Source organism: Papio anubis, chromosome 11 (assembly GCF_008728515.1).
Source record: "Papio anubis isolate 15944 chromosome 11, Panubis1.0, whole genome shotgun sequence".
NCBI classification, from domain to species: domain Eukaryota; kingdom Metazoa; phylum Chordata; class Mammalia; order Primates; family Cercopithecidae; genus Papio; species Papio anubis.
In genome coordinates this window covers 11,511,171-11,535,683 of record NC_044986.1, presented here as the reverse complement: position 1 = coordinate 11,535,683, position 24,513 = coordinate 11,511,171, and the positions used below count along the sequence as shown (strand labels likewise).

Genomic DNA, 24,513 nt, shown 5'->3' with positions numbered 1-24,513 from the left:
AAAAGGAACTAAGTTTTCAAAGCTACGTATTTCCTGAAGCTGCAGGTAAGGAAAAAATTCCTACTGTCCAGTGAAAGGGAAAAGGAACTGGGAAATCAGGAATAAGAATAATGTCAATGAGCGTTCTAGTCCATTCCGGCTGCTTAACAGAACACCATCAACTGGGCGGCCCGAAAACAAGAGAAATGGATTTCTTACAATTCTGGAGCTGAGAACTCCAAGTTGAGGTGCCGGTAGATTTGTTATCTGGTGAGTGCCGCTTTCTGGTTCACAGACGGTGCCTTCTCTTGCGTCCTCACACGCTGGGACGGGTGAGACAGCCCTCCAGGGTCTCTTTTAGGAGCACTCTAATGCCATTCATGAGTGCTCTGCCCTCAAGACCTAATGCCCTCCCCAAAACCCTGCCTCCTAACACCATCACAGTGAGGATATAGATTTCAATATATAAACTTCGGGAGGAACCAAACCGTGTCTATAGCACCAAGTGTTTTAAAGAACTCCTATGAAAATGTTAGTGCTGGTCAATTACAACTCCCACTACCCAAAAGGAGGGGCCAAAGTCTTAAGGCCTCATTCCCAAAAGATTCTAGACACAGTGGAATATTATGCAGGTATTAAAAAGATTATATTCTGCCCAGACACAGTGGTTAGTCATACCAGCACTTTGGGAGGCCGAGGTGGGTGGATCACTTGAGATCAGTTCGAGACCAGCCTGGCCAACATGGCAAAACCCAGTTTCTACTAAAAATACAAACATTAGCTGGGCTTGGTAGAGCGCGCCTGTAATCCCAGCTACTAGGGAGGCTGAGGCACAAGAATCACTTGAACCCAGGAGGCAGAGCCTGCAGTAAGCCAAGATCGCACCACCGCACGCTAGCCTGGGTGACACAGCGAGACTCCGTCTCAAAAAAAAAAAAAAAAATTATATTCTTCCTCATTTATGCTCAGATGTATTAAGATGTTCACAACATATTAGATGAAAAAGTTATGAAACAATATACACAGGATTCCGTATTTCTTTTAAAATAAAACAAGACATATACATATATGTAAGGTAGGAAAAAGTGTCAAAGGCCCTACACCAAAATGTGAAAGGTAATCAGGGGTTGTTGCTGATGGGATTAAAAGTGTTTTTACTTTTTCTTCAGTATTCTTTTCCATATTGTCTAAATGTTTCCTGATGAACACTGTCCACTTCAAGTAAGAAAAGGCTAAGTCTATTCTGGAGGAAAAAAATGTCAGTGGGAATTGTACCTAATATTTAAATCACTTGGAAATAGCACTAATTTTATCACCAACCTACCAGGACCCTCTTTACTGTAAAGAAATAAAACACTAGTAAATGTATTGCATAAATATACCACAGACTATTATGAACAATTAAAGCATACTTTATATTTTTGAAAATTTCTCTGCAAACTTTCTAAGATAAATTATATTTGAATTGATATTTAAAGTCCTATTTTGAATCCCTTTGGGTTATAAAAGTCTATTCCTTAATTTTATCTTGTGAAAATCCAGACTTTTGGCTTAAAATGGGATTTTACTCTCTTTCTGAGAAAGGAATCCACCATACTTTGATTTAGATAACCACACGGTCTGGAACTCCATTTAGTGAAAATTAAATTTTATGATTCATATAGCCAGTGTCTTACCTCTGTTTTCGACATATTCACACAGCAGGTGAAATGTGTTCAGGAATTTAAAAGATGAAAACATATGTCTTTTAAGTAATGACCACCAAGAGCCACTGCAGATAGAAACAGCTTTATTTTTTCCATTCAGGCTTTATCAAATAACTTGTTCAAAAAGCATATACGAGAGCAAAAAATACCACATGCAATCAAACTTGTTTTGCCTTATAGTCATTGGTTTTTAGAAAAGAATGTGCACTTGAATAATTTCTAATTCAAACATTTTCCAACTGTTTCCACTTCATTTCTTTCAAGTTAGCAACGACAGATACATTTTAGTTAACTGTCCATCATATTCCTTATCTTTATTCATACTGAAATAATATAAAGCCTATAAAATCAAAGCATATACTGTTCAGAAATCTGAAAAGGTTCTTTTACATAATAGACTCTGACATGTTAAGAAACTACACACAACAAATATTTGCAAAATGAATGAATAGGATAAAGCTATTTAAAAGTCAACATAGTAATATTTATCTAAATAATTTTAATCAAATGAACAATATATTTATCTGATAGCATCTATCTTTTCGAATACAAAAAAAGTGCTCAGATTACATTTAAAAAAATAACAAAAATCTCTTAGAATGGAAATAATTTAAATAAGGATGGTAGCACAGGGAATCAAAATTACATCTTTGCTCCCAAAACAGGAAGGCAGGTGTGATGTATTTGAAATCAGAAGGGGACACAATACTGAGATTGCAAATGCAAAGTTTCCTGCCTTGGAAAGATAGAAACTGTCTTTGAAAAGTCCTTGTGTCTTTATAGAAAGCCACGAACACAAAATCACATCTCTCAGCTAGACTGCTGGTCAAGTAATAAGGTTGGGTCACTTTCCTTGACTATGCTTTTCTAGCTCACTATCAATATTCACTCGGCTGGGGCTCAAAAGGACACATAGGTGTCCTTTTAAGACACTTTGACTACTCAGATCAATATATCAAACAAATAAACATAATGCATGAATACAGCAGCCAAGTAGAAAGATCTCCATGCTCAAGTCACTCTGAGGCTTTGCTGGAGTCAACCTACAATGCCACCCTCAGGGATAGCACAGTGGTTCACAGACAGGGATGATTCATCATTTTCCTCTGAAAATGAATTCTGCAGGAAGAAACCAGAGTTGTGGTAAGACGCTGAAATCAAGTTTTCTCTTCATTTGATATTCAAGGGTTGTGATCTTTATGAATACCATTTTACATGCTAATCACAAAGACAAAAGGAGGAAAGATGCAGTGATAACATCAAGTTGGACATCCAAACGCTAAGGGAGCCACGTACCAGCCCTATCCTGCTTATTTTTAATAGTGCAGAGATTACTTTTCTGAAGCTTTATTTTGAAATTTATTTCAAATTTCAGACATGTTCATAATTTACTGTTGAGGAAATGAAACAGCATGTAGAACATAATTCTAACTGTATTAAAATTACATAGGTGTGTGTATACATACATGACAGTTCTTGAGTATGGTAGGGTTTCAGATGATTTTTACTTTTATAACTTCTTACTGTTCTGCTTACAGTATCACTTTTGTTATAAAATGAAGCTCTTTTCATTTTAGAGGAAAAAGAGAAAAAAAGCTCTATAGATTCTGAAGGCAGTTCCAAATAAGTTTCTCAAATGCTCTTACGAGACTATTTTGCAGGTCAAAATCCCAGAAAAATATAAAATCTTGTGATCAGAGAAAATGGCTTTGCTCATTACTCTAGCATGGTTAGGAGAGCACTCGGCACCTGGCAGGTGACACACACGCTCTGAATGAAGAAATACGGCTGACTTGGATTTTGAGTTTCCACAGATTTCATTTTTAAAATCATTCTTTTATGATCCTTTTTATTCTAGTTAGCTAAGGATATTTTCAAATTTTTGTCGAAATTCAGTACATTTTAGAGAAAAGTTTAATATCAGCAACAGGATTCAAACTACCATGTTTTATAATATGGCTTTTAAAAAAGGATGAACCAAAACAGAAAAATGGGCAAAGTGGGGACTAAAAAGGGCTTGCTGGCCAAACAGCTGGTAGCAGAAGAGGGGATCAGCTGACAAAGAGGGAACAAGAAAATAACCCTCCTCTGTTCTTCATTCTGTTTCCCAGACAGCTTGACTATAGCTAAGGGACATGTCTGACTCTCCTCCTCCTGTACCCAGCACAGTGCCTGCCACCTTGACAGGTGGGCAAAGGACTCAGCAAAAGAAAGTGATAGGGAAGGAGGCGGCTGGCCTCTGCTCTGAGAGGGAAGGAGGGGGCTGGCCTCCGCTCTGAGTGAGAGGGGAGGAGGGGGCTGGCCTCCACTCTGAGTGAGAGGGGAGGAGGGGGCTGGCCTCCGCTCTGAGTTACTCAGGGGGCCAGAAGCCACCCTGACTCTGACTCTCACATCAAAGGGCAAGAAATGGATTGTTCTAGCTCTTGTCCTGGAACAGAGGTCAGAATGATTCCTTCTTACATGTGATTTGGGCAGAACTATGAAAGTGATCACATACTAACTAATTTCCATTAACAACCAAAGACAAAGGTCCTGAGTTGTAAGGTAAAAAACTAGGGACTATTTCCTTTGGATGAGGCTTGGATCAAGGCAGGAACCAATGTTTTTCTTCTAAAAATTTAGTTTCTTACATTTTTAGAAATAAAGCAAATAATATAACTAGAGTAATTATGTATTTTATTGTCCAAACTGGGATATTTTTTAGAGTAAAAGGGAGTACTATATTCTAGGGGAAAAACTATGCCAAGACAACAGACATGACAGGACTGTCCTGAACAAATGGATGCCTGATGCTAACACAAGATCCTTTTTAATGTCTTATTTTTTCAAGTTCTCTATTAAACTACATAACATTTGGCAGCAATTTAATATTGAACACTGAGTGACAGCACACAGTTTTGTTCTTGAGAAGACATATTTTCTAAGTGATGAAACAAACTTTCTACCTTCCCCATACTTAAGGTTTCCTAACATAAGTTCATGTTTAAAATGGGCCTGAGGAAACAGTCTGTTTTAATTTCTTTAACAGAACCCAAAAAAAATGCACAACTGTGATTAAGTTACTTAGATTCACTTCTTCTTTTTACAAAATTTAAACAGGAGAATCTGAGCATATCTTGCTCTAGAAAGAAACCTCCAAAATGATAAACCCCAATTATGGGGGCTAGGTCACAACACAGTTTTAAAATCTTTATATTAACCATGAGATTCTCACAGATACATTGCCACAAAATATATTTTAAAAGCCATAGATAGTCAAAATAAAAACTGTCTTAATTTGTGGGTGGTGACAGTTACTTCCCCACAGGTACTGAGTAAGTACCCTGACACAAACCATCAGCACAACACGGGAAGCCCCGGCAGAGGCGAGCAGGTCAGTTTCTGAATAGCAGCATCCGCTCGGAGCACTTCTGCCCCACCAGGCTGGCATACTGCAGAACAGCGGCCTCCTCACTTGGGTCTTTCTGCTGTTTCTTATAAACACCGTAAGGCATGATGGCTCTCTTGTGAAACACCTGCAATCGGTCAGGTTCCGTACTGCGATCTTCATCCACTGCAATGACAACAAATACTGATTTGTAAAATGTCACATATCAAACTTTTCTTTTTTTTCTTTTTTGAGACAGAGTCTTGCTCTGTCGCCCAGGCTGAAGTGCAGTGGCGCCACCTCACCTCACTGCAACCTCCACCTGTCAGGTTCAAGCGAGTCTCCTGCCTCAGCCTCCCAAGTAGCTGGGATTACAGGTGTGTGCCACCACACCAGGCTAATTTTTGTATTTTTCGTAGAGATGGGGTTTCACCATGTTGGCCAGGCTGGTCTCGAACTCCTGACCTCAAGTAATCCACCCGCCTCGGCCTCCCAAACTGCTGGGATTACAGGCTTGAGCCACTGTACCCAGCCTTCATTTCTTAATTAAAATATTTTTAATTTAAAACATAAAAATTATGTATTAAGATGTCTTTGACAAGTATGTTCAAGTGAGGGTGGGCAGCATTAATATTACCACAAACTTGAGTATGTTAGTAATTAAGTAACAATTGCCATGCTGAGGGTGATCAAGACCCGCCAGGATGGCAGCTGAAACATCAAGCAGAGACAAAGAAGTGGGTCCAATTAAAACACTGGCCTCCTGCACCTTTATTTTCTGGCACATGATAAAGTTTACAACTCTCCAGCATCATTCCTGCATCTGATTTAGGTCTGTTTCGCCTCTCCCTGTACCCACATATTATCTGAAGTTTTCATCTCTGCACTGAAACTTCCGGCTAACTCTGCAGTTGTGACTGACCAGGTCTGGACAATGTGCCCTTACGGTCTTAGGTAGGAGGGCAGATTCTTACAGCTTTCATGGAAGACGCAGAAGAGACTCTTGGTGGCTGCCACTATCTGTCCTTCTCTTCTTTCATATAAAACCAGCCCCGGTTTTCTTCAGGGCACACAGGTTACCCAGACAAAAGCCTATTTCCCAGCCTTCCTGCGGCTGGGTGTGGGCTCATGACCAAGTTCTGGCCAATGGGATACAAGTGGAAGTGTTCAGTGGAAGTTTCATCTTTTCCAAGGGATAGCTGACCTGTACCTTTTGCCGATTTTCAACTTTTCCTTCATTCTGCTGCCTGGAATGTGGATGTGATGGCAGGATCCCTACCCTCCACCTTGGAGTTTTGGGCTAAGAGCTTACTTTCAGTTCAGCCAAAACAAAAGCTAGAAGGCAGCTGGGCAACTGGGGACTTCATGGAACAAAACTGCCATACCAGCTCCGGGTTGCCTATGTCTAGATATTTACATTACAAATAAACTATTTTGTTCAACCCAACATTATCTTAGGTTTCTATTACTGGCAGTCACTCCTAATCCTAAAGAATATAGAGAATAATGTTACAGTATCTACTAAAATGTACAATGTTTCATATCACTGACTCAGTAAGTCTATTTCTAAGAACAATCCTACAACAGTGGTTCTCAAGCCTGACTATATATTGTAACCACCTGAGATTTTGAAAAATACCAAAGCCTGGATCCCCTCCCCAGAGACCCTAATATAAAAACTAGTCTGAATGGGACCTGAGCTTCAGCATTTTCTTAAGCCTTTTAAAGTGGGTTAAGAACAACTGTCTTAGAGAAACAGCCACACAAGCGTTTCCATGCATGTATGAGGCTGTTTATGGCAACACCCTCTCTAACATTAGAAACTAAACAGCCTGAATGGCCATTGATGGAGAACTGGGTAAAGAGTTAAGGTATAGCTACAGAATGAAACGTTATACACAACTATTAAAAAGACAAAGGAAGACAGATTGTTAAGTGAAAGGGAAAAGTGGGCACGGTATAAACAAATTTTATTTAAAAGTCCAATGTTAAAAAATCTGGAGACATATATGTCAGCCTGTTAATAGAACTTACTGCTAACCCTTCCCATTGCCCAGAATTACCCGCTTCTCCACAGCATCAAACAGCTCACCCTCTTACTCCCCGGAGCTCCCCGGAGCGTCAGAGGGCTTCCCTGGACCCACACAAAATAGGAAACCCACTCTAGTTCTCCTTTATCTTTCATCATAGCACTTACCGCCACCTGACACATATATTTACTGCCTATTTCCCTTTCCATTAGGAATAAAGTGCTGTAAGAAGAAATATTTCAACGATTTCGTCTGCTAATATTTCCCCAGTGCCTAGAACACTACCTAGCACACAGCAGAGGCACCGCAAATATTTGCCGCATCAATCTCTGGGAGAATTAATTATAGACTTTCACACTGGGACACACACACACACTCATCTTTTTTTTATATTCTGTAAGACTTTTGTCATCTAAAAAATAGTTGTTTTCTAAGGTTGATTTAAGCATTTTAGTTTTGTAAATTTGAATCTCCTGAAAATAAAAATAGAAATGCCAGCCTCCTTTTCTATAAATCAACCAGACTGTTTTAGGAGATTTCTTAGTCTTCCAGCGATAAAATCCTATATCTAGTTCTCAAAGCCCAAAGCCAATGATCAACTTTTCACAGTAGATCCACTACAAATTTGAACATTTTACTGCATGTCTACTTCATACCAGGCTCTATGCTCTAAATACTTAAGTTAGATTACATCCCTTATTTTGTAATCATAGCAAAAAAAAAAAAAAAGTTTATTCTTCTTCAACAGTCACTGCTTTCTCTAAAGGGATATTAATTAATTAATCAGGAGAAATCATCCAAGCTCAATTTCAGAAGTGACAGGCATAACACTCCTTCCGATACCTAAATGAGAGTGTTCCCACTATATGAATTTATTTCAGAGGCTTAACTGATCTCAATCATCTTAGAGAATGTCAGTTAGGGCATTCCCCCAAATGACTACATTCTATGCCTGTTTAGAGGTTTGTAGCAGGAGATGCAAGCTAATTATGTGCTGTCAGCCAAAAAGAAGTTCTACACTGGCAGAGAAGACCACAGTCTTTGATTGAGAACCAGCTTGGGATGGCATGGAGGGATGAGGAGAAAGGAACACCAACGCTGCCAGTCAGAGGACCTTCACATCCACAGAACTGAGTGCCACTGTCGTTTTCTATTTCTTTATTTTTTTGAGATGGAGTCTCGCTCTGTTGCCCAGGCTGGAGTGCAGTGGCATTATCTCCACTCACTGCAAGCTCTGCCTCCTGGGTTCACGACATTCTGCTTCAGTCTACCAAGTAGCTGGGACTACAGGTGCCTGCCGCCTCGCCTGGCTAATTTTTTGTATTTTTAGTAGAGACGGGATTTCACCGTGTTAGCCAGGATGGTCTCCATCTCCTGACCTCGTGATCCGCCCACCTCGGCCTCTCAAAGTGCTGGGATTACAGGCGTGAGCCACCGCACCCGGCCTGTCACTTTCTGTTTTCAATTTGTCCAGGGACATATTCAAAGGAGATCAAGATGAAGATGGACATAATCTGTCACGAGAAGGAACTTCTTCAATATCGCTGTTTCATCCTGCGCCTGCTTGCCCTCAGCTCCGTTCCTCACCTTCCACCTGTTCTGCTCTGTATTGCAGGAGGCTGGCTCCTGCAGGCTCAGATGGTCTCCAACTGGCTTCAGCCAGTAATAAGGGACTGGAGCTGGGGGAGAGAGAAGCAAGGGCATTTCCCCCGCAAACCTCTCCTCTCTCTTCCATGGCTCTGCTTTTTGGAAGCTGCTCTAGCTGTTCTTGAAGTTATCAGGGTTCTGGGTAGCCCTGACCCCTGGACTCCCTTTCCTCTTCAGCGTAGGGTAGCAGTATCTTCCTGCTAATTGCTAATCTCTGGGTCACCTTTCTGTGCCTTGCTTGGCTCCCAGCAACACTACTGCCTGTTATCACCAATTCCCTGCATTACATGTTCTCTGTTGTAAATACGTGAAGTGGTTTTGGTGTTCCTGGTTAGATCCTGATACACATACAAATTTCAAAATATGTTTCTTACAAATTACTTTATCCAACCAAAGGGGAAAGTCCACATACTTTTAAACAATTATACGTTTAACATGTACTAGGTTACCACATCCCTTACCAGAGTAAATGACAAACAAAGGAAGAGGCAGCACCTTGGTTCCTGCTGTCCATTTTGGATACTTTAATGTGTGCATATTGTAACATGAATAACAATCTCTACCATCTAAATGTGTCTAGCAGGAAAACGGCAGATGCAAGCATATTTAGAGTCTAATACAAATAAAAAAGTGAAGATCGGTGAGATCAGCAAGTGAAAAAACAGCAAGAACAATGGCAAAACAAAATTTTCTAAATCTAAAACCTTGAATTTTTTAAATTGGAATTTTAAAGTATGTTTATATTTATACAGAATGATGCTTAACAGTTTAAACCTTTATCCTAAAATATTTGGGGACAGATATACTTTAAGGTCCCAATAAATGAAACGTTCTTATTTGCTAGGGTGTGAGATCTGATATGTCATTTTATCTAAAATAAAATGTCATCTTCTAATTTTTACTTCTTTCCAGTATGACACATACAAATAAACATACAAGATTATGAAAAATCTACCATTATGTATAATTTACATCAATTATTTTAAAATGTATTCCCTGTAGAGAGCAGAAATTTTGTTTGTCAAAATATACACTTCCATTCTATTTATTGAGATCACATGAAAAAGCTCTAAAATGACACACTGTCATATTTTTGGGAAACACTACAATACCTATGTTTCAACCACTGAATTCCAGCTTGACTTATGATGCCACTGAGATCTATCTGTTAACAAACATATCTAATTAAGTCTCCTAAACTTCTAAATTAATTTACAGCATTTTTATAGAGTTATGGCACAGAAATTAATCAAATTCAATAGTTTTTTTTTTTTTTTTTTTTAACTCCAAACAGTTTTGAGGCCTAGAATTGTTCTGGATCAAAGTTGTCAAATCCATAATAAAGTATCTTACAAAGTAGATGTTAAGAAGCTATTCACTTTTTAATGTCATACATAATTATAAAAAGTGATACTAATGAATTTTAAAATCCTCTCATTCTCTTCAATGTTAATGTATCCAAGACACTTGGAAATCCAACTATATTTAGTCTTAGTGTTCAAATCCTTCAGAAGTTTGTAGGATTGCTGTTTAATATTGCAAGTAATGTGGTGCTAATTCCATCACCAACTCACAGACTATGCTGGAACTTGATGGAAACTTTTAAATTAATTTACTAAAATACGACTTAATTTTGTCAGTTGCCCCAAATTCTTTAGTTCTCCCATGAACACACTTTGGCTATAAAAATGGCACAGAAACATCTAATAATATGTGTTGCCACCATCTGTCAAGCTCCTGCCCATACCATCCTTCAAATCTAACTGCTTCCCTGGGTTAATGTTCATAATGCGCAATACACCAGGTTCTAACATTTCACAAAATCCTCAGTACTTAAGTAAGATTATATCTAATTCTGTAGTTATGTTAATTCAAACTTAATTTGTACATTGTGTCAGGAACAATTTATTCAACCAGGAAGGTATACTCAGATATTAACATACAAGTATATAAAAACATTTAGTTTCCCCTTAAAAACTAATACTAAAGCCTATCTTCTCTCACCTAAAAAACCCTTTAATTGTAACTCAAATTTAGAATTCTGCATATCCAAAGAAATCAAGCTACAAATGCAGTACTTTAGAAAAAGGGAACACAGATCAACAAGACATACGGTAATAGAAACAAAGGAAAGATACACTATACATTTTTAAAAACTCAATCTATCAAACTGACTGAACTCAACAAACTGTCTTGGAATTAGTTATCAATTAATCAATATTCAATAACATTGATTTTTAATTTTACATAATTTTTAGTCATCAAAGTAATGCCTGCTGTAAAATTCAAGTAACATAGAAATAAACAAAGTAGAGCAGAATGTCAGCCCTCATGCAGAACCTTCCCTTCTACAGTTTCCTCCTACCCTCACCAAATCCCCATCCAAGTTACCAGTGTTTTAACAATTTCATAAAATGCATTTAAATATTCAAATATGGTTTTGGATCACATTCTAGCCATACCTTAATTGAAGGAAGAAACATCAAATTACCCCTTCAGTGGGTATAATATATTAACTTGAGAAACTACTGATTATCGTTACAGGCAAAACATACTTCTGTCTTCTGGGCTTAACGTTCTGTGGTCTTACACTCATTTAGTTACGTTCCTAAGAAAGGCAGATTCTTATTCTTAGCATATTCTACATAATTAACACTAAAACCTAACCAAAAGATACTTAAGCCATTAACAATAAATTATGATTTATATACTAAAGGAAAAAATGTACCCCAAATCCTTACAAAACCCGTTTATAATCATCTTTTGTTGCCTGCCTAATAAATGTCATCAGTGCTTGTAGACAAAAATTTCTATAGCTAAACCCACACAGCACAACAGGCCTTTTCTTAGGTGACCGTGAAGATAACAGAAAAATCAGCCATCTGGAGATTAAGGACCACGTACCATTTAATCTAAGAAAAACTCCCAGCTTACTGAGATATCTTAGAAACCTGTTCCAACTAGAACTTCTTCCACTTTTCCTCGCTGATGTATCACAATCTAATTTCATAAAATAAAAACCAAAAGCAATTCTGCAAACTCTCTTCTGAGATGAGCATTTGATCACTAGTGATACAAATATGTTGTCAACTCCATGAAATTTTAATCTTCAAGGAAAACTGATGGGCAACAACTACTTGATTTTTTTCCCCAACTTTTTATTCACAGGAGATGAACTGCACATCACAGGTGCTTTCAAAGGACAAGAATCTAGAGATCAAAGCTTTACTTCTCCTTCTTATGGGGATTTAACTCATTTGTTATTCTTAAAGAGACTTTATAATTTCTAGGCTTTCCAAAAAATAATGAAAGTCTATTTTCTTACCTTCATTATTTACTGCTACATACAGCATTACTACTTAAATAAAACAAGTTACACACTCCAAGGAAGATACTCATATAAATGGCAGATGGCCAGAGATAGCTGGACAAAACTGATTTAATGAAATAATTTAAAATTTTCAACAAATGTATGACAGCGGGAGACATACTCTACAAAAACGCAACTCTGGAAGTTCAAAGTCAAGTATGATTTAGAATATTTTAAAGTGACAGGAGATATTAACAAATGTTTTAATCTTTACTCGGGAGGGGACAGGAAAGGTGAGAAGGAAGGAAGTTTTTCAGTATAAAATGGCAAAAGAATAGGCCAAGAAATGCAGAGTAGTTGTGATAGAGATAACAAGGCTCCCCAGCCCATTCTTTAAGCCCATTTGGTGGGAGGCTCAGAAATTATTTTGGGACTCCAGCTGAGAGAATTACGCATGTTCATATTCTATAAAGTAATACTGTTGTTAGTAATTTCACTCAAAATATTTTTGGTCAAAATGAAAACTAAGAAATATCTAAGCTTGTAAAATGTCATTTAATAACAGCTTTATCGTGATATAATTGACACACCATGTAATTCACCCATTTAAATTATACAAACCAAGGATTTCTAGTGTATTCACAGAGTTGTGCAACCATAACATCTATTAACAGTCAACATACTGAAGAACTGCCAGACTGTTCTCCAAAGTGGCTGCATCATTTTACATTCCCACCAGCAGTATACAAAGGTTCCAATTCCTCCATATCCTCATGAGCACTGTTATTAGCTGCTTTCTAGGTTTAGCAGCCTTCTTAGTGGGTACATAGCAGTATCTTTTTGTGATTTCGATTTGCATTTCTCCAATAGCTAATGATGCTGAGTATCTTTTCATGTGCTTACTGCCCGTTCATATGTCTTCTTAGAAATGTCTATTTAAATCATTTGCCCATTGTTAATTGGGTTGTCTTTTTATTGAGTTGTCACAGTTCTTTACATATTCTGGTTACTAGATCCTTACTGAATGCATCCTTTGGAAATACACTCTCTCATTCTGTGAATTATCTTTACACCTTCTTGACTGGGTCTCTGAAAGGACAAACGTTTTAAATTTTGATAAAGTCCAATTTATCTATTTTTTTCTTTTGTTACCTGTGCTTTTTGTATCGTATCTAAGAAAATACCGTCCAGTCCAAGGTTATTAAGATTTACTCCAATGTGTATTTCTAAGTTTTTTTTGGGGAGGCCCGAGGTCTGGGTCACAGCCACCCAGGCTGCAGGTGCTGTGGCCGATCTCAGCTCACTGCAGGCTCGCCTCCCGGGTTCCCCGCGCCATTCTCCTGCCTCAGCCTCCCGAGTAGCTACCGGGACTACAGGCATGGCCGCCACCTCGCCCGGCTAGTTTTGTATTACCCCAGTAGAGGCGGGGTTTCACCATGAAACAGCCAGGATGGTCTCGATCTCCTGACCTCGTGATCCAGCCCGTCTCGGCCTCCCAAAGTGCTGGGATTACAGGCTTGAGCCACTGCGCCCGGCCTTTTTTTTTTTTTTTGAGATGGAGTCTCCCTCTGTCGCCCAGGCTGGAGTGCAGTAGCGCAGGCCCACAGCAAGCTCCGCCTCCCAGGTTCATGTCATTCTCCTACCTCAGTCTCAGTGGAATTTGGGACTACGAAATACGCCACCAAGCCTGGCTAATTTTTTGTATTTTTAGTAGAGACGGGGTTTCACCGTGTTAGCCAGGATGGTCTCCGTCTCCTGACCTCGTGATCCGCCTGCCTTGGCCTCCCAAAGTGCTGGGATTACAGGTGTAAGCCACCGTGCCCGACATTTCTAATAATTTATAGTTTTAGCTCTTACACTTAAGTCCAACCCATTTTGAGTTAATTTTTGTATATGGTGTGAAGTAGAGGGCCAATTTCATTTTTTTGAAAGACCCAGAACCATTTGTTGAAAGACTGTATCCTTTTCATTGAATTATCTTGGCATCCTTTTTGAAAACTAACTGACCATAAACATGAGGGTTTACTTCTGGACTCTCAACTCTAGTCCAGATCTGTATGCCTACCTGCATGCCACGACCACATAGTGTTAACTTTATTATTCTTTTTAAAGATTGTTTTGGCTATCCTGGGTTCCTTTAATTTTCATGTGCATTTTATGATGATCAGTTTCTGCAGGGAAGCCAGCTGGGATTTTAGTAGGTCACTGCTCTGAGTCTGTAAGCGAATTTGAGGGGTACTACCATCTTAACAATATCAAGTCTCCTGATCCATGGACATGGGATGTTTTCTTCACTTATTTAGGTCTTCTGTAATTTAACAATGTTTTATATTTTTCAGAAGATAATTTTTGCATTGCTCTGTTAAATTTATTCCTAACAATTCTATTTTAATGCTATTGTAAATGCAATCGTTGGCAATTTCCTTTTTAAATTGCTCATTGTTTAAGTGTGTAGGATAAAACTGATTTCTGTGTATGCTGAACTCATTTATTATATTTGATAGTTCTTTACATTCTTTAGGATTTTCTAGGTACAAGGTCATGTCATCTGAGAAGAGAGACAGTGTTACTTCTCCCTTTCCAATCTGAATGCCTTTTATTTCATTTTCTTGCTGAACTGGCATGGCTAAAATATAATTTTTCAAAGGAAAAAAAAATCTATGTAATTTAAACTCATGATATGATGTTGATTAAAAATAACATTGGCTCCCAAAAGTCACATAACAAAATATAAAACATTTAATTTATCAAGATGATTCTAGCCAGAAAGAACTCCAGGTTAATTTTGATATTATGCTCATTTGATATCAAAGTCCCATAAAAGGTCACCAGAGAAAAGCAGAAAGATAATGCAAAAATCAGGCAATTGCATGCAAAAAAATCATATCAACTTTATCACCTCAGCACACACACTGCTGGTAGGACCTGTAAATACTGGCCAAGTAAAATGCTAACAAAATCTCTCTTATGATGATGAAGTAAGGACTCTCAAATTTCTATTCCATGTTTTGACTCCTAGGTACTCATCTTAGACACTTCCTATTCCACTGTTTATCTTTATCCTACTAAAGGCAAGGCTTAAAAACTCATAGAATACAATGAAAGAAATGTAAATTAAAACATGCTATTACAGAATTTCTCAAAGATGAGAGGGAAGTTGGTTTATGTGCGGGGGCTTGGGCCAAAGAGACATCTGCGAGTTCAGGCTGGCAGGACTTGGTCAATTCTGGCCCATGTGGTCAAGAAATTAGTCACATACAAGGGAACTGAGCATATAAATATACTGAGAAAATGGGAGGCCAGATTTCTCAGTCAGAGAATGGAGCTACAGGTATGGAAAAGGAGAAGACTAGAACTGTTGAGTGGATTAAAGTTCCAGATACTGGTGAAAACTCATGACTTTTATACACTGATATAGACAAACAGATACACAGGTAGATATAAATATATGTGTGTAAACTCACATGTATTGCCTAGATCTGTCTGCTGAGAGGGCTTAGAAACAATGAAACCCCAGCAGCAATGACCATACTTATTAGTCACATCTTGTATTCCGAATACTACTCTCCACGAAAAAGAACTAGGGCTCCTTGGAGAAGTGCCTAATTACAGAACTGAGTCAGAGAAAGCATAAGATGAGTCTGAAATATTTTGTGCCAGAAAGGAAGTGCTCAAAGAATGATGGGGACTCGTCAAAAGAAAACATGAGTCACCCTGAAAAGGCTCCTACTGACCAAATCTGAGACAATTTGAGCATTCAAAAGAAATAATGAAAGTAACAATATTTATAACACATTGATTAAAACGAGATGCCATGAATCCACGCCAATATAAACAACAAACAGACAGGGAAAGAGGGCTGCTTTTCCTTATGGTAGAATGCCAACTAATAAAAGTAGAAGTAGTGATAGAATTAGAAAATCATCATTTGGCAGCCATCTCAGTAATAACTGATTGAGGCAAGAACCATCAATGGATGTAAAAACTAGTAGATATACGTTTGACACAATAGGATAGTTACACCATCTCGAAACAACTTTCTACAAAATATTTACCAATTACTAATTAACATGTACAAAATACTTATCAACTTTACGGTGGAGAAACCTGGTACATTTGTGATAAAAATTCAAGTCACAGCAGAGAGATGAATTAACGCTGCACACTTCCTGATATGATGCAATACAAACCCAGTATCACTTCTAGGGTGTTCTTGCCAAAACTACATGACCTGAATCTAATTATAAAGAAATATTTGATGAACAAAAATTAAAAACTACTCTACAAAGTGACTAGACTCTTCAAAAATATCGAAGTAACAAAAGACAAGGATATACTATGGTATTGTTCTAGACAAGGCGCCTAAAAAGACACAACAATAAATATAACACAGGATCCTCACTTGAACCTTGGGTCTAAAAGAAAGAGAGAAAAGTAAAGTGGGCTTGTGTATGTGTTTTTGTGTTATAAAGGACATTAAGGGGAAAATCTGTAACACTTGTACAGGGTGTGTGGATTAGATGGTAGTAATATCTCAATGTTACTTTCCTGGTTTTGATGGCCATGTTCTGTAATGTAAAAAAAAGTGTCCTTGTTTTCAGCTAATATACACTGGGATACTGAAGGACAATGGTACAATATATCAGAAACTTATTCTCAAATGGTTTAGAAAAAAATACAGAGTAAAACAGAAGAAGCGAAAAGGCAAATGTGGTAACGTTAACAACTGGGGAGTCTGAAGGGTATGCATATGTTCTTTGTATTATTGTCATTTTCCTGTAAATTTGAAATTTAAAAATAAAAAATGTTTTGTATTAGTCCATTTTTACACTGCTGATAAAGACATACCAAAGACTGGGCAATTTATAAAAGAAAGAGGCTTAATTGGGCTCACAGTTCCACGTGGCTGAGAAGTCTCACAATTATGGCAGAAGGCAAGGAGGAGCAAAGTCACATCTTACATGGATGGTGGCAGGCAAAGACAGCTAGAGCAGGACAACTCCCATTTTTAAAACCACCAGATCTCATGAGACCCATTCACTATCATGAGAACAGCATGGGAAAGACATACCCCCATAGTTCACCACTGGGACCCTCCCACAACATGTGGGAATTATGGAAGCTACAAGATGAGATTTGGGTGGGGACACAGAGCCAAACCATATCATTCCACCCCTGGCTTCTCCCAAATCTCGTATCTTCACATTTTCAAACCAATAATGCCTTCCCAACAGTCCCCCAATGTCTCAACTCATTTCAGCATTAACCCCAAAGTCCAAGTTCAAAGTCTCATCTGAGACAAGGCAAGTCCCTTCCACCTATGAGCCTGTAGAATCAAAAGCAAGTTAGTTACTTCCTAGATACAAACGGGGTACAGGCATTAGGTAAATATAGCCATTCCAAATGGGAGAAATTGGCCCAAACAAAAGGGCTACAGGTCCCATGCCAAGTACAAAATCCAGCAGAGCAGTCAAATCCTAAAGTTCTAAAATGATCTCCTTTGACTCCATGCCTCGCATCCAGGTCACTCTGATTCAAGAGGTGGGTTCCCATGGTCTTGGGCAGCCCTGTTTCTGTGGCTTTTCAGGGTACAGCCTCCCTCCGTGCTGCCTTCACGGGCTGGCGTTGAGTGTCTACAGCTTTTCCAGGTGCACGGTGCAGGCTGTTGGTGGATCTGCCATTCTGGGGTCTGGAGGACAGTGGCCCTCTTCTCACAGCTCCACTCAGCAGTGCCCCAGTAAGGACTCTGTGTGGGGGCTCCACTGCCACCTTTCCCTTCTGCACTGCCCTAGCAGAGGTTCTCCATGAGGGCCCCACCCCTGCAGCAAACTTTTGCCTGGGCATCCAGGCATTTCCATACCTCTTCTGAAATCTGGGCGGAGGTTCCCAAACCCCAATTCTTGACTTCTGTGCACCCACAGGCTCAACACCGCGTGGAAGCTGCCAAGGCTTCGGGCTTCTACCCACTGAAGCAACAGCCTGAGCTGTACCCTGGCCACTTTTAGTCACGGCTGGAGTGGCTGAGATGCAGGACACCAAGTCCCTAGGCTATACACAGCACAGGGACCCTAGGCCCAGCCCATGAAACCGTGAAGACCTCTGGCATACCCTGGAGGTATCTTCCCCCACCATCTCGGAGATTAACATTCCGCTCCTTGTCACTTATGCAAATTTCTGCAGGCAGCTTGAATTCTCCTCAGAAAATGGGATTTTCTTTTCTATTGTATTGTCAGGCTGCAAATTTTCCAAACTTTTATGCTCTGCTTCCCTTATAAAACTGAATGCCTTTAACGGGACCCAAGTCACCTCTTGAATGCTTGGGTGCTTAGAAATTTCTTCCGCCAGATACTTTAAATCACCTCCCTCAAGTTCAAAGTTCCACAAATCTCTAGGGCAGGGGCAAAATTCCGCCAATCTCTTTGCTAAAACATAGTAAGAGTCACCTTTGCTCCAGTTCTCAACAAGTTCCTCATCTCCATTTGAGACCACCTCAGCCTGGACCTTATTGTCCACATGGCTTTCAGGCTTTTGGTCAAAGCCATCCAACAAATCTCTAGGAAGTTCCAAACTTTCCCATATTTTCCTGTCTTCTTAGCTCTCCAAACTGTTCCAACTTCTGCCTGTTGACCAGTTCCAAAGGTGCTTCCACATTTTAGGGTATCTTTTCAGCAGCACCCCACTCCTGGTACCAATTTACTGTATTAATCTGTTTTCAGGCTGTTGATAAAGACATACCTGAGACTGGGCAATTTATAAAATATAAAATAAAAAATATATTGTAGGGAAGCCTCACAATCATGATGGAAGGCAAGGAGGAGTAAGTCACATCTTACATGGATGGTGGCAGCAAAGAGAGCTTGTGCAGGGCAACTCCCATTTTTAAAACCATCAGATTTTGCGAGACCCATTCACTATCACAGAAACAGTACAGGAAAGACCTGCCTCCATAATTCAATCATCTCCCACTGGGTCCCTCCCACAACATGTGGGAATTATGGGAGCTACAAGATGACACTTGGGTGGGGACACAGAGCTAAACTATATCAAAATGCTAGTGCTAAACTGTGTTCTTCACCTTCCCATCATATTCCCTCATATTTGTGTGTATTCTGGAACCCAAGCATGGCATTTGTACTCTTTTGTTAAATTTTGTTCTGACATATTCCCGTCACTCCAGCCTACTGAAGTATTTTCACATTCTGTTTCTTTTCTTCTGACACGTTAAGAGATCCTTACCAGTTGAACAGTAACAGAAATGTGGCTATCAAAATAAAAATAAAGATGTTAAATAGGATAGGGTCCTGAGAAAAGGACAAAGAAGGTACTACACTTAATATACGTAAATGTATGTGTAGCTAATACTTTTTTTTAAATTATCAAATACATCGAATTGGTTCATCTTAGGATCTATTATGTTCAGTTTGCCTGTAAGATTTTTGTTTTAAATCAATAGCTTTAAATTCTACCATATTTCACAGGTCACAAAAGCTATTACCATGATGGTAAATGGACAGGCAACCTCTTTAGGTCACAAAGCCAAATTCCCATTTACAATGAAAAGGAGTTATACTACTAATTTCAAAGAATGAATCTGGCACTGGGTTGATTTTTGATTCTTTCCAAGAGAATTAAGCTAGAGACTTCCAAAAGTACCTTTAGGCAGCAATACCTCTGAAAATTTCCTGGAGCGTAAAATTAAATTAGAAATTACAGTATTAATCTTAGGGGCAAATACAAATTCACTTTCCTTACAACAGTATTGGTTTCCCTATGGAGACAGGCTCTACTGGAGGAAACATAACCATTCCTCATTTTGTGGCACTTTACTGTGCTTCACAGATATTGAGGGTTTTTTGTTTGTTTTTACAAAATAAAGATTTGTGGCAACCCTGCATTGAGAATAGGTGCCATTTTTCCAACAGTATGTGTTTACTTGGTTTATCATGTCATATTTTGGTAATTTTCCCAATATTTCAAATTTTCTCACTGTTATATCTGTTATGGTGATCTATGATCAGTCATCGCTGATGTTAACTACTGTAATTGTTTTGGGGATCACAAACTATGCCCATGTAAGATGACAAACTTAACTGATAAATGCTGTACATGTTCTGACTGCCCCATAGACCTGCCCTTCTGCTGTCTTTCTCCCTCTCCTTGGGCTTCCCTATTTCCTGAAACACAACAATATTGGAATTAGGCCAATTAAAAACCCTAAAAGGCCTTTAGGTGTCGAAAGTCTCTGACTTTAAATTAAAGGCTAGAAATGATTAAACATGGTGATGAAGGCACACTGAAAGCTGAGACAGACTGATGGCTCTTGTGCCAAACCACCAAGTTGCAAATACAAAAGAAAAGTTCTTCACGGAAATAAAAAGTGTTACTCCAGTGAACACACAAATGATAAGTGAAACACCCTTATTGCTGATATGGAGAAAGTCTCAGTGATCTGGATAGAAGATCAAACCAGGCATAACATTCTCTTAACCAAATGCCTAATTCAGAGCAAGACCCTAACTCTCTTCAATTCTCTAAAGACTGAGAGGTAAGGACACTGCAGAAGAAAAGGCAGAAGCTAGGAGAGGTTGATTCATGAGGTTTAAGGAAAGAAGTCATCTCCGTAACATGAAAGTACAAGGTGAAGCCAGCCGGGCAGGTGGCTCACGCCTGTAATCCCAGCACTTTGGGAGGCCGAGGCAGGGGGATCACAAGGCCAGGAAATCAAGACCATCCTGGCTAACACGGTGAAACCCCATCTCTACTAAAAATACAAAAAAATTAGTCAGGCGTGGTGGCAGGCACCTGTAGTCCCAGCTACTTGGGAGGCTGAGGCAGGAGAATGGCATGAACCCGGGAGGCAGAGCTTGCAGTGAGCCGAGATTGCGCCACTGCACTCCAGCCTGGGCAACAGAGCGAGACTCCATCTCAAAAAAAAAAAAAAAAAGTACAAGGTGAAGCAGCAAGTGCTAATGTAGAAGCTACAGCAAGTTACCCTGAAGATCTCGCCAAGATCATCAGGAAGGTGGCTACACTAAACAAGAGATTTTCAATGCAGATGAAACAATCTTCTACTGGTAGAAGCTGCCATCTAGGACTTTCACAGTAGGTGACTTTAAGTTGAAGCCAATGCTCATTTACCATACTGAAAATGCAAAGGTCCTTAAGAATTACAGTAAATTTTGTGCTTTATAAATAGAAGAACAAAACCTAGATGACGGCATATCTGTTTACAGAATATTTTCTTTGCAGCATATTTTACTGAATATTTTAAGCCCACTGTCGAGACCTACTGCTCAGTTTTTCTGATTCCTTACCAAATACTGCTCACTGACAATGTGCCAATGTGCCAGGTTACCCAAGAGTTCTGATGAAACAAGATCAGTGTTGTTTTTATGCCTGCTAACACAATAAACATTCTGAAGCCCATGGATCAAGTAGTAGTTTCAATTTTCAAGTCTCATTAGTTAAGAAATATATTTCATAAGGCTATAACTACCATAGAAGTGATTCCTCTGATAGATCTGGGCAAAGTAAATTGAAAATCTTCTGGAAAGGATCTACCATTCTAAATGCCATTCAGAACATTTATGGTTCATGGGAGGAAGTCAAAATATCATTAACAGACATTTGGACAAAGTTGATTCCAAATCTCATGGATGACTTGGAGGGGTTTGAGACTGCAGCGGAGGAAGTTACTGCAGCTGTGGTCAAAACAGTACAATAATTAGAAATAGAAGTGGAGTCTGAAGATGTGACAAAATGCTGCAATCTCACGATAAAATTTGCATGGAGGTGGAGTTGCTTCTTACGGAAGAGCAAAGAAAGTGACTGCTTGAGACAAAATCTACTTCTGGTGAAGATGCTGTGAATATGGTTGAAATGACAACAAAAAACCTAAAGAATATTAGATAAACTTAGTTGATAAATCAGCAGCGAGACTGGAGAAGACTGACTCCAAGTCTGAGAGAAACTCAACTGCTATCAAACAGCACTGCATGCTACAGAGAACTCTTGTGAATGGAAGAGTTAACTGATGCAGCACAGTTCTTTGTTGTCTTATTTTAAGAAACTGCCACAGCCACCCTGTTGTAGTTCATGTTTGTCCTCCCAAACATGATGTTGAAATTTGATGTCCAATGTTGGAGGTGGAGCCCAGTGGGAGGTGTCTAGGTCATGGAGGCAGATACCTCGTTAACAGATTAATGATCTGGAGCAGGGGAGGCGAGTTCTCATTCTATTAGTTCCCACAAGAGCTGGTTGTTAAGAACAGCCTGCCACCTTCCTCTCCTGTCTCTTTCTTCCTCTCTGGCCATGTGATCCCGGCACGTGCCATGGCTCTGCTCTGACTTCCACCACGGGTGGGAGCAGCTTGAGGCCCACATCAGAAGCCAAGCAGGTGCCAGTGCCAAGCTTCAAGCACAGCCTTGAGCCAAATAAACCTCCTCCTTATAAACTACTCAGCCTCAGATATGCTTTACAGCAACACCAAACAAACAAAGATACATATCAACCTTCAGCAAGCACTACCCTGTGATTAGTCAGCAGCTGTCAACATCAAGGCAAAACTCTTTATCAGCAAAAACATTATGATTTCCTGAAGGCTCAGATGATCATTAGCATTTTTTAGTAATAGAATATTTTTAAATTAAGCTATGTAAGATAGTTTTTTTTTTTCCCACCGTAATGCTATTGTGTACTTAATAGACTACAGCACATTGTAAACATGATTTTTATATGCATTGGGAAACCAAATAATTTGTGTGACTTCTTTTCTAGCAGTGGTCTAGAGCCGAACACATTATTTCTAAGGCATGCCTGTCGTATAACCCCAATTTTCTGGGAAATTTAGGGTGCCCTAATCTCTGAAGAGGATCCCCTTTCCGACTTCCCTAGCCCTGCCTCCCAAACTCCTTTCTTTACATTGCCACAAGTCCCAATCTAGAAATCCATCCTTTTCCCCATTCCTAGTCTCAGCCCAATCTGTATATAATCTCTGTAAATTACAGTATCTCCTATAATCAATTTTTTCTCTATATTAGTTCCTTTTCACTAACTCTTACAAAAGCTTAAGACTACCATCTGCTGTAATCCCAGCACTTTGGGAGGCTGAGACGGGCGGATCACAAGGTCAAGAGATCGAGACCATCCTGGCTAACACGGTGAAACCCGTCTCTACTAAAAAATACAAAAAACTAGCCGGGCGAGGTGGCGGGCGCCTGTAGTCCCAGCTACTCGGGAGGCTGAGGCAGGAGAATGGCGTAAACCCGGGAGGCGGAGCTTGCAGTGAGCTGAGATCCGGCCACTGCACTCCAGCCTGGGCGACAGAGCCAGACTCAGTCTCAAAAAAAAAAAAAAAGACTACCATCTGGGACAAAAAAACTCTCTGTGATCCCCTTCTCATCCTCCAGTTACCTTAATTCTATTTTTCTTTCCTTCTCTAAAAAGTATTTACTTAACAGTTGTTCCCTCACCTCCCACTCACTCTATAATCTATTTCAAAGTGTATCTTGGCCCAGTCACCTTCACTCTGTTCACTGAAGTCAAAGTGGTCCCCTTGTTCTCGAACAAAATGGATATGTTTCTGTCTCCGTTACCTTCAGCAAAGCATATCAGAAAACCATGTCATCCTCCTTGAAACCCACTCTGCCTTCAGCTTTCCTGACACTATTTATCCTGGGTTTTCTCTCACCCCAGGGCCGTCCTTTTTCATTGACTGACTTCTCCCTTCTTTACCTATAAAATGTTGGAAGTTACACAGTGTCTAGGTCCTCCTCTCATTTTCTAGGTCCTCCTCTCATTGCTCTACACTTTCTCCCTAGAAAATTGCACCCATGCTGTGGATTCAACTACCATGTGTAGATTCAATGACCACGTTTAAGTCTGGCCTCCAAATCCTCAGAAGACTTGATATAACTACAGCAGGTTCTCAAACAATGTTATTTCACTGGTCGCTTCACTAGTCGAAAACATTGATGAAACATTGATTTCAACATTGACGAAAAAAGGTATCTCCGGTCAGGGCCACTCTGTGGCATCTGCCCACTCCCCCACATCTGTGTGGATTTTCTCAGGGTACTCCAGTTTTCTGCCACATCCCAAAGATGTGCACATTTGGTGAATTGGTGGGTCTAAATGGTCCCAGTGTGAGTGAGCGTGGTTAGTGTGCGTGTGCCCTGTGAGGGGATGGCGTCCTGTCGAGGACTGGTTCCACTTTGTGCTCTGAGCCACAGGGATAGGCTCTAGTCCCTTGACACTTGGAACTGGAATCATAGGTAAATAACTATCTTGCTTTTACGAATCCTAAACGTACATATATTTCACATTTATTTCAATGTTTAATATTAGAAACGTTATTTAGATTTTAGAAATTTGGTCATATTTTCGTGACCAGAAATATTCTGTAGGAACTTAACTCTTGTTTATGTAAATTAAACCTATGATAACACTGATTTCATTTTACATTAGTTCACTTAA

General features: G+C 39.5%; 1 protein-coding gene across 11 annotated transcripts in view; it reads right to left on the bottom strand.

Moving 5' to 3' along the window:
* Positions 1–1,751: 1,751 nt before the first annotated feature.
* ATE1 (arginyltransferase 1) overlaps positions 1,752–24,513 on the bottom strand; it is a 185,873-nt gene continuing 163,111 nt past the window's right edge. For 7 of the 11 annotated variants that reach the window (XM_021943749.2, XM_021943750.2, XM_021943748.2 and 4 more), the window contains one exon: positions 1,752–5,238. In XM_021943749.2, coding sequence (XP_021799441.1) covers positions 4,924–5,238 — 315 coding nt within the window. In that variant the 3' untranslated portion in view covers positions 1,752–4,923. The remainder of the gene's footprint in view (positions 5,239–24,513) is intronic. The other 4 variants (XM_009215509.2, XM_009215505.3, XM_017944393.2 and 1 more) reach the window with 1 other exon arrangement.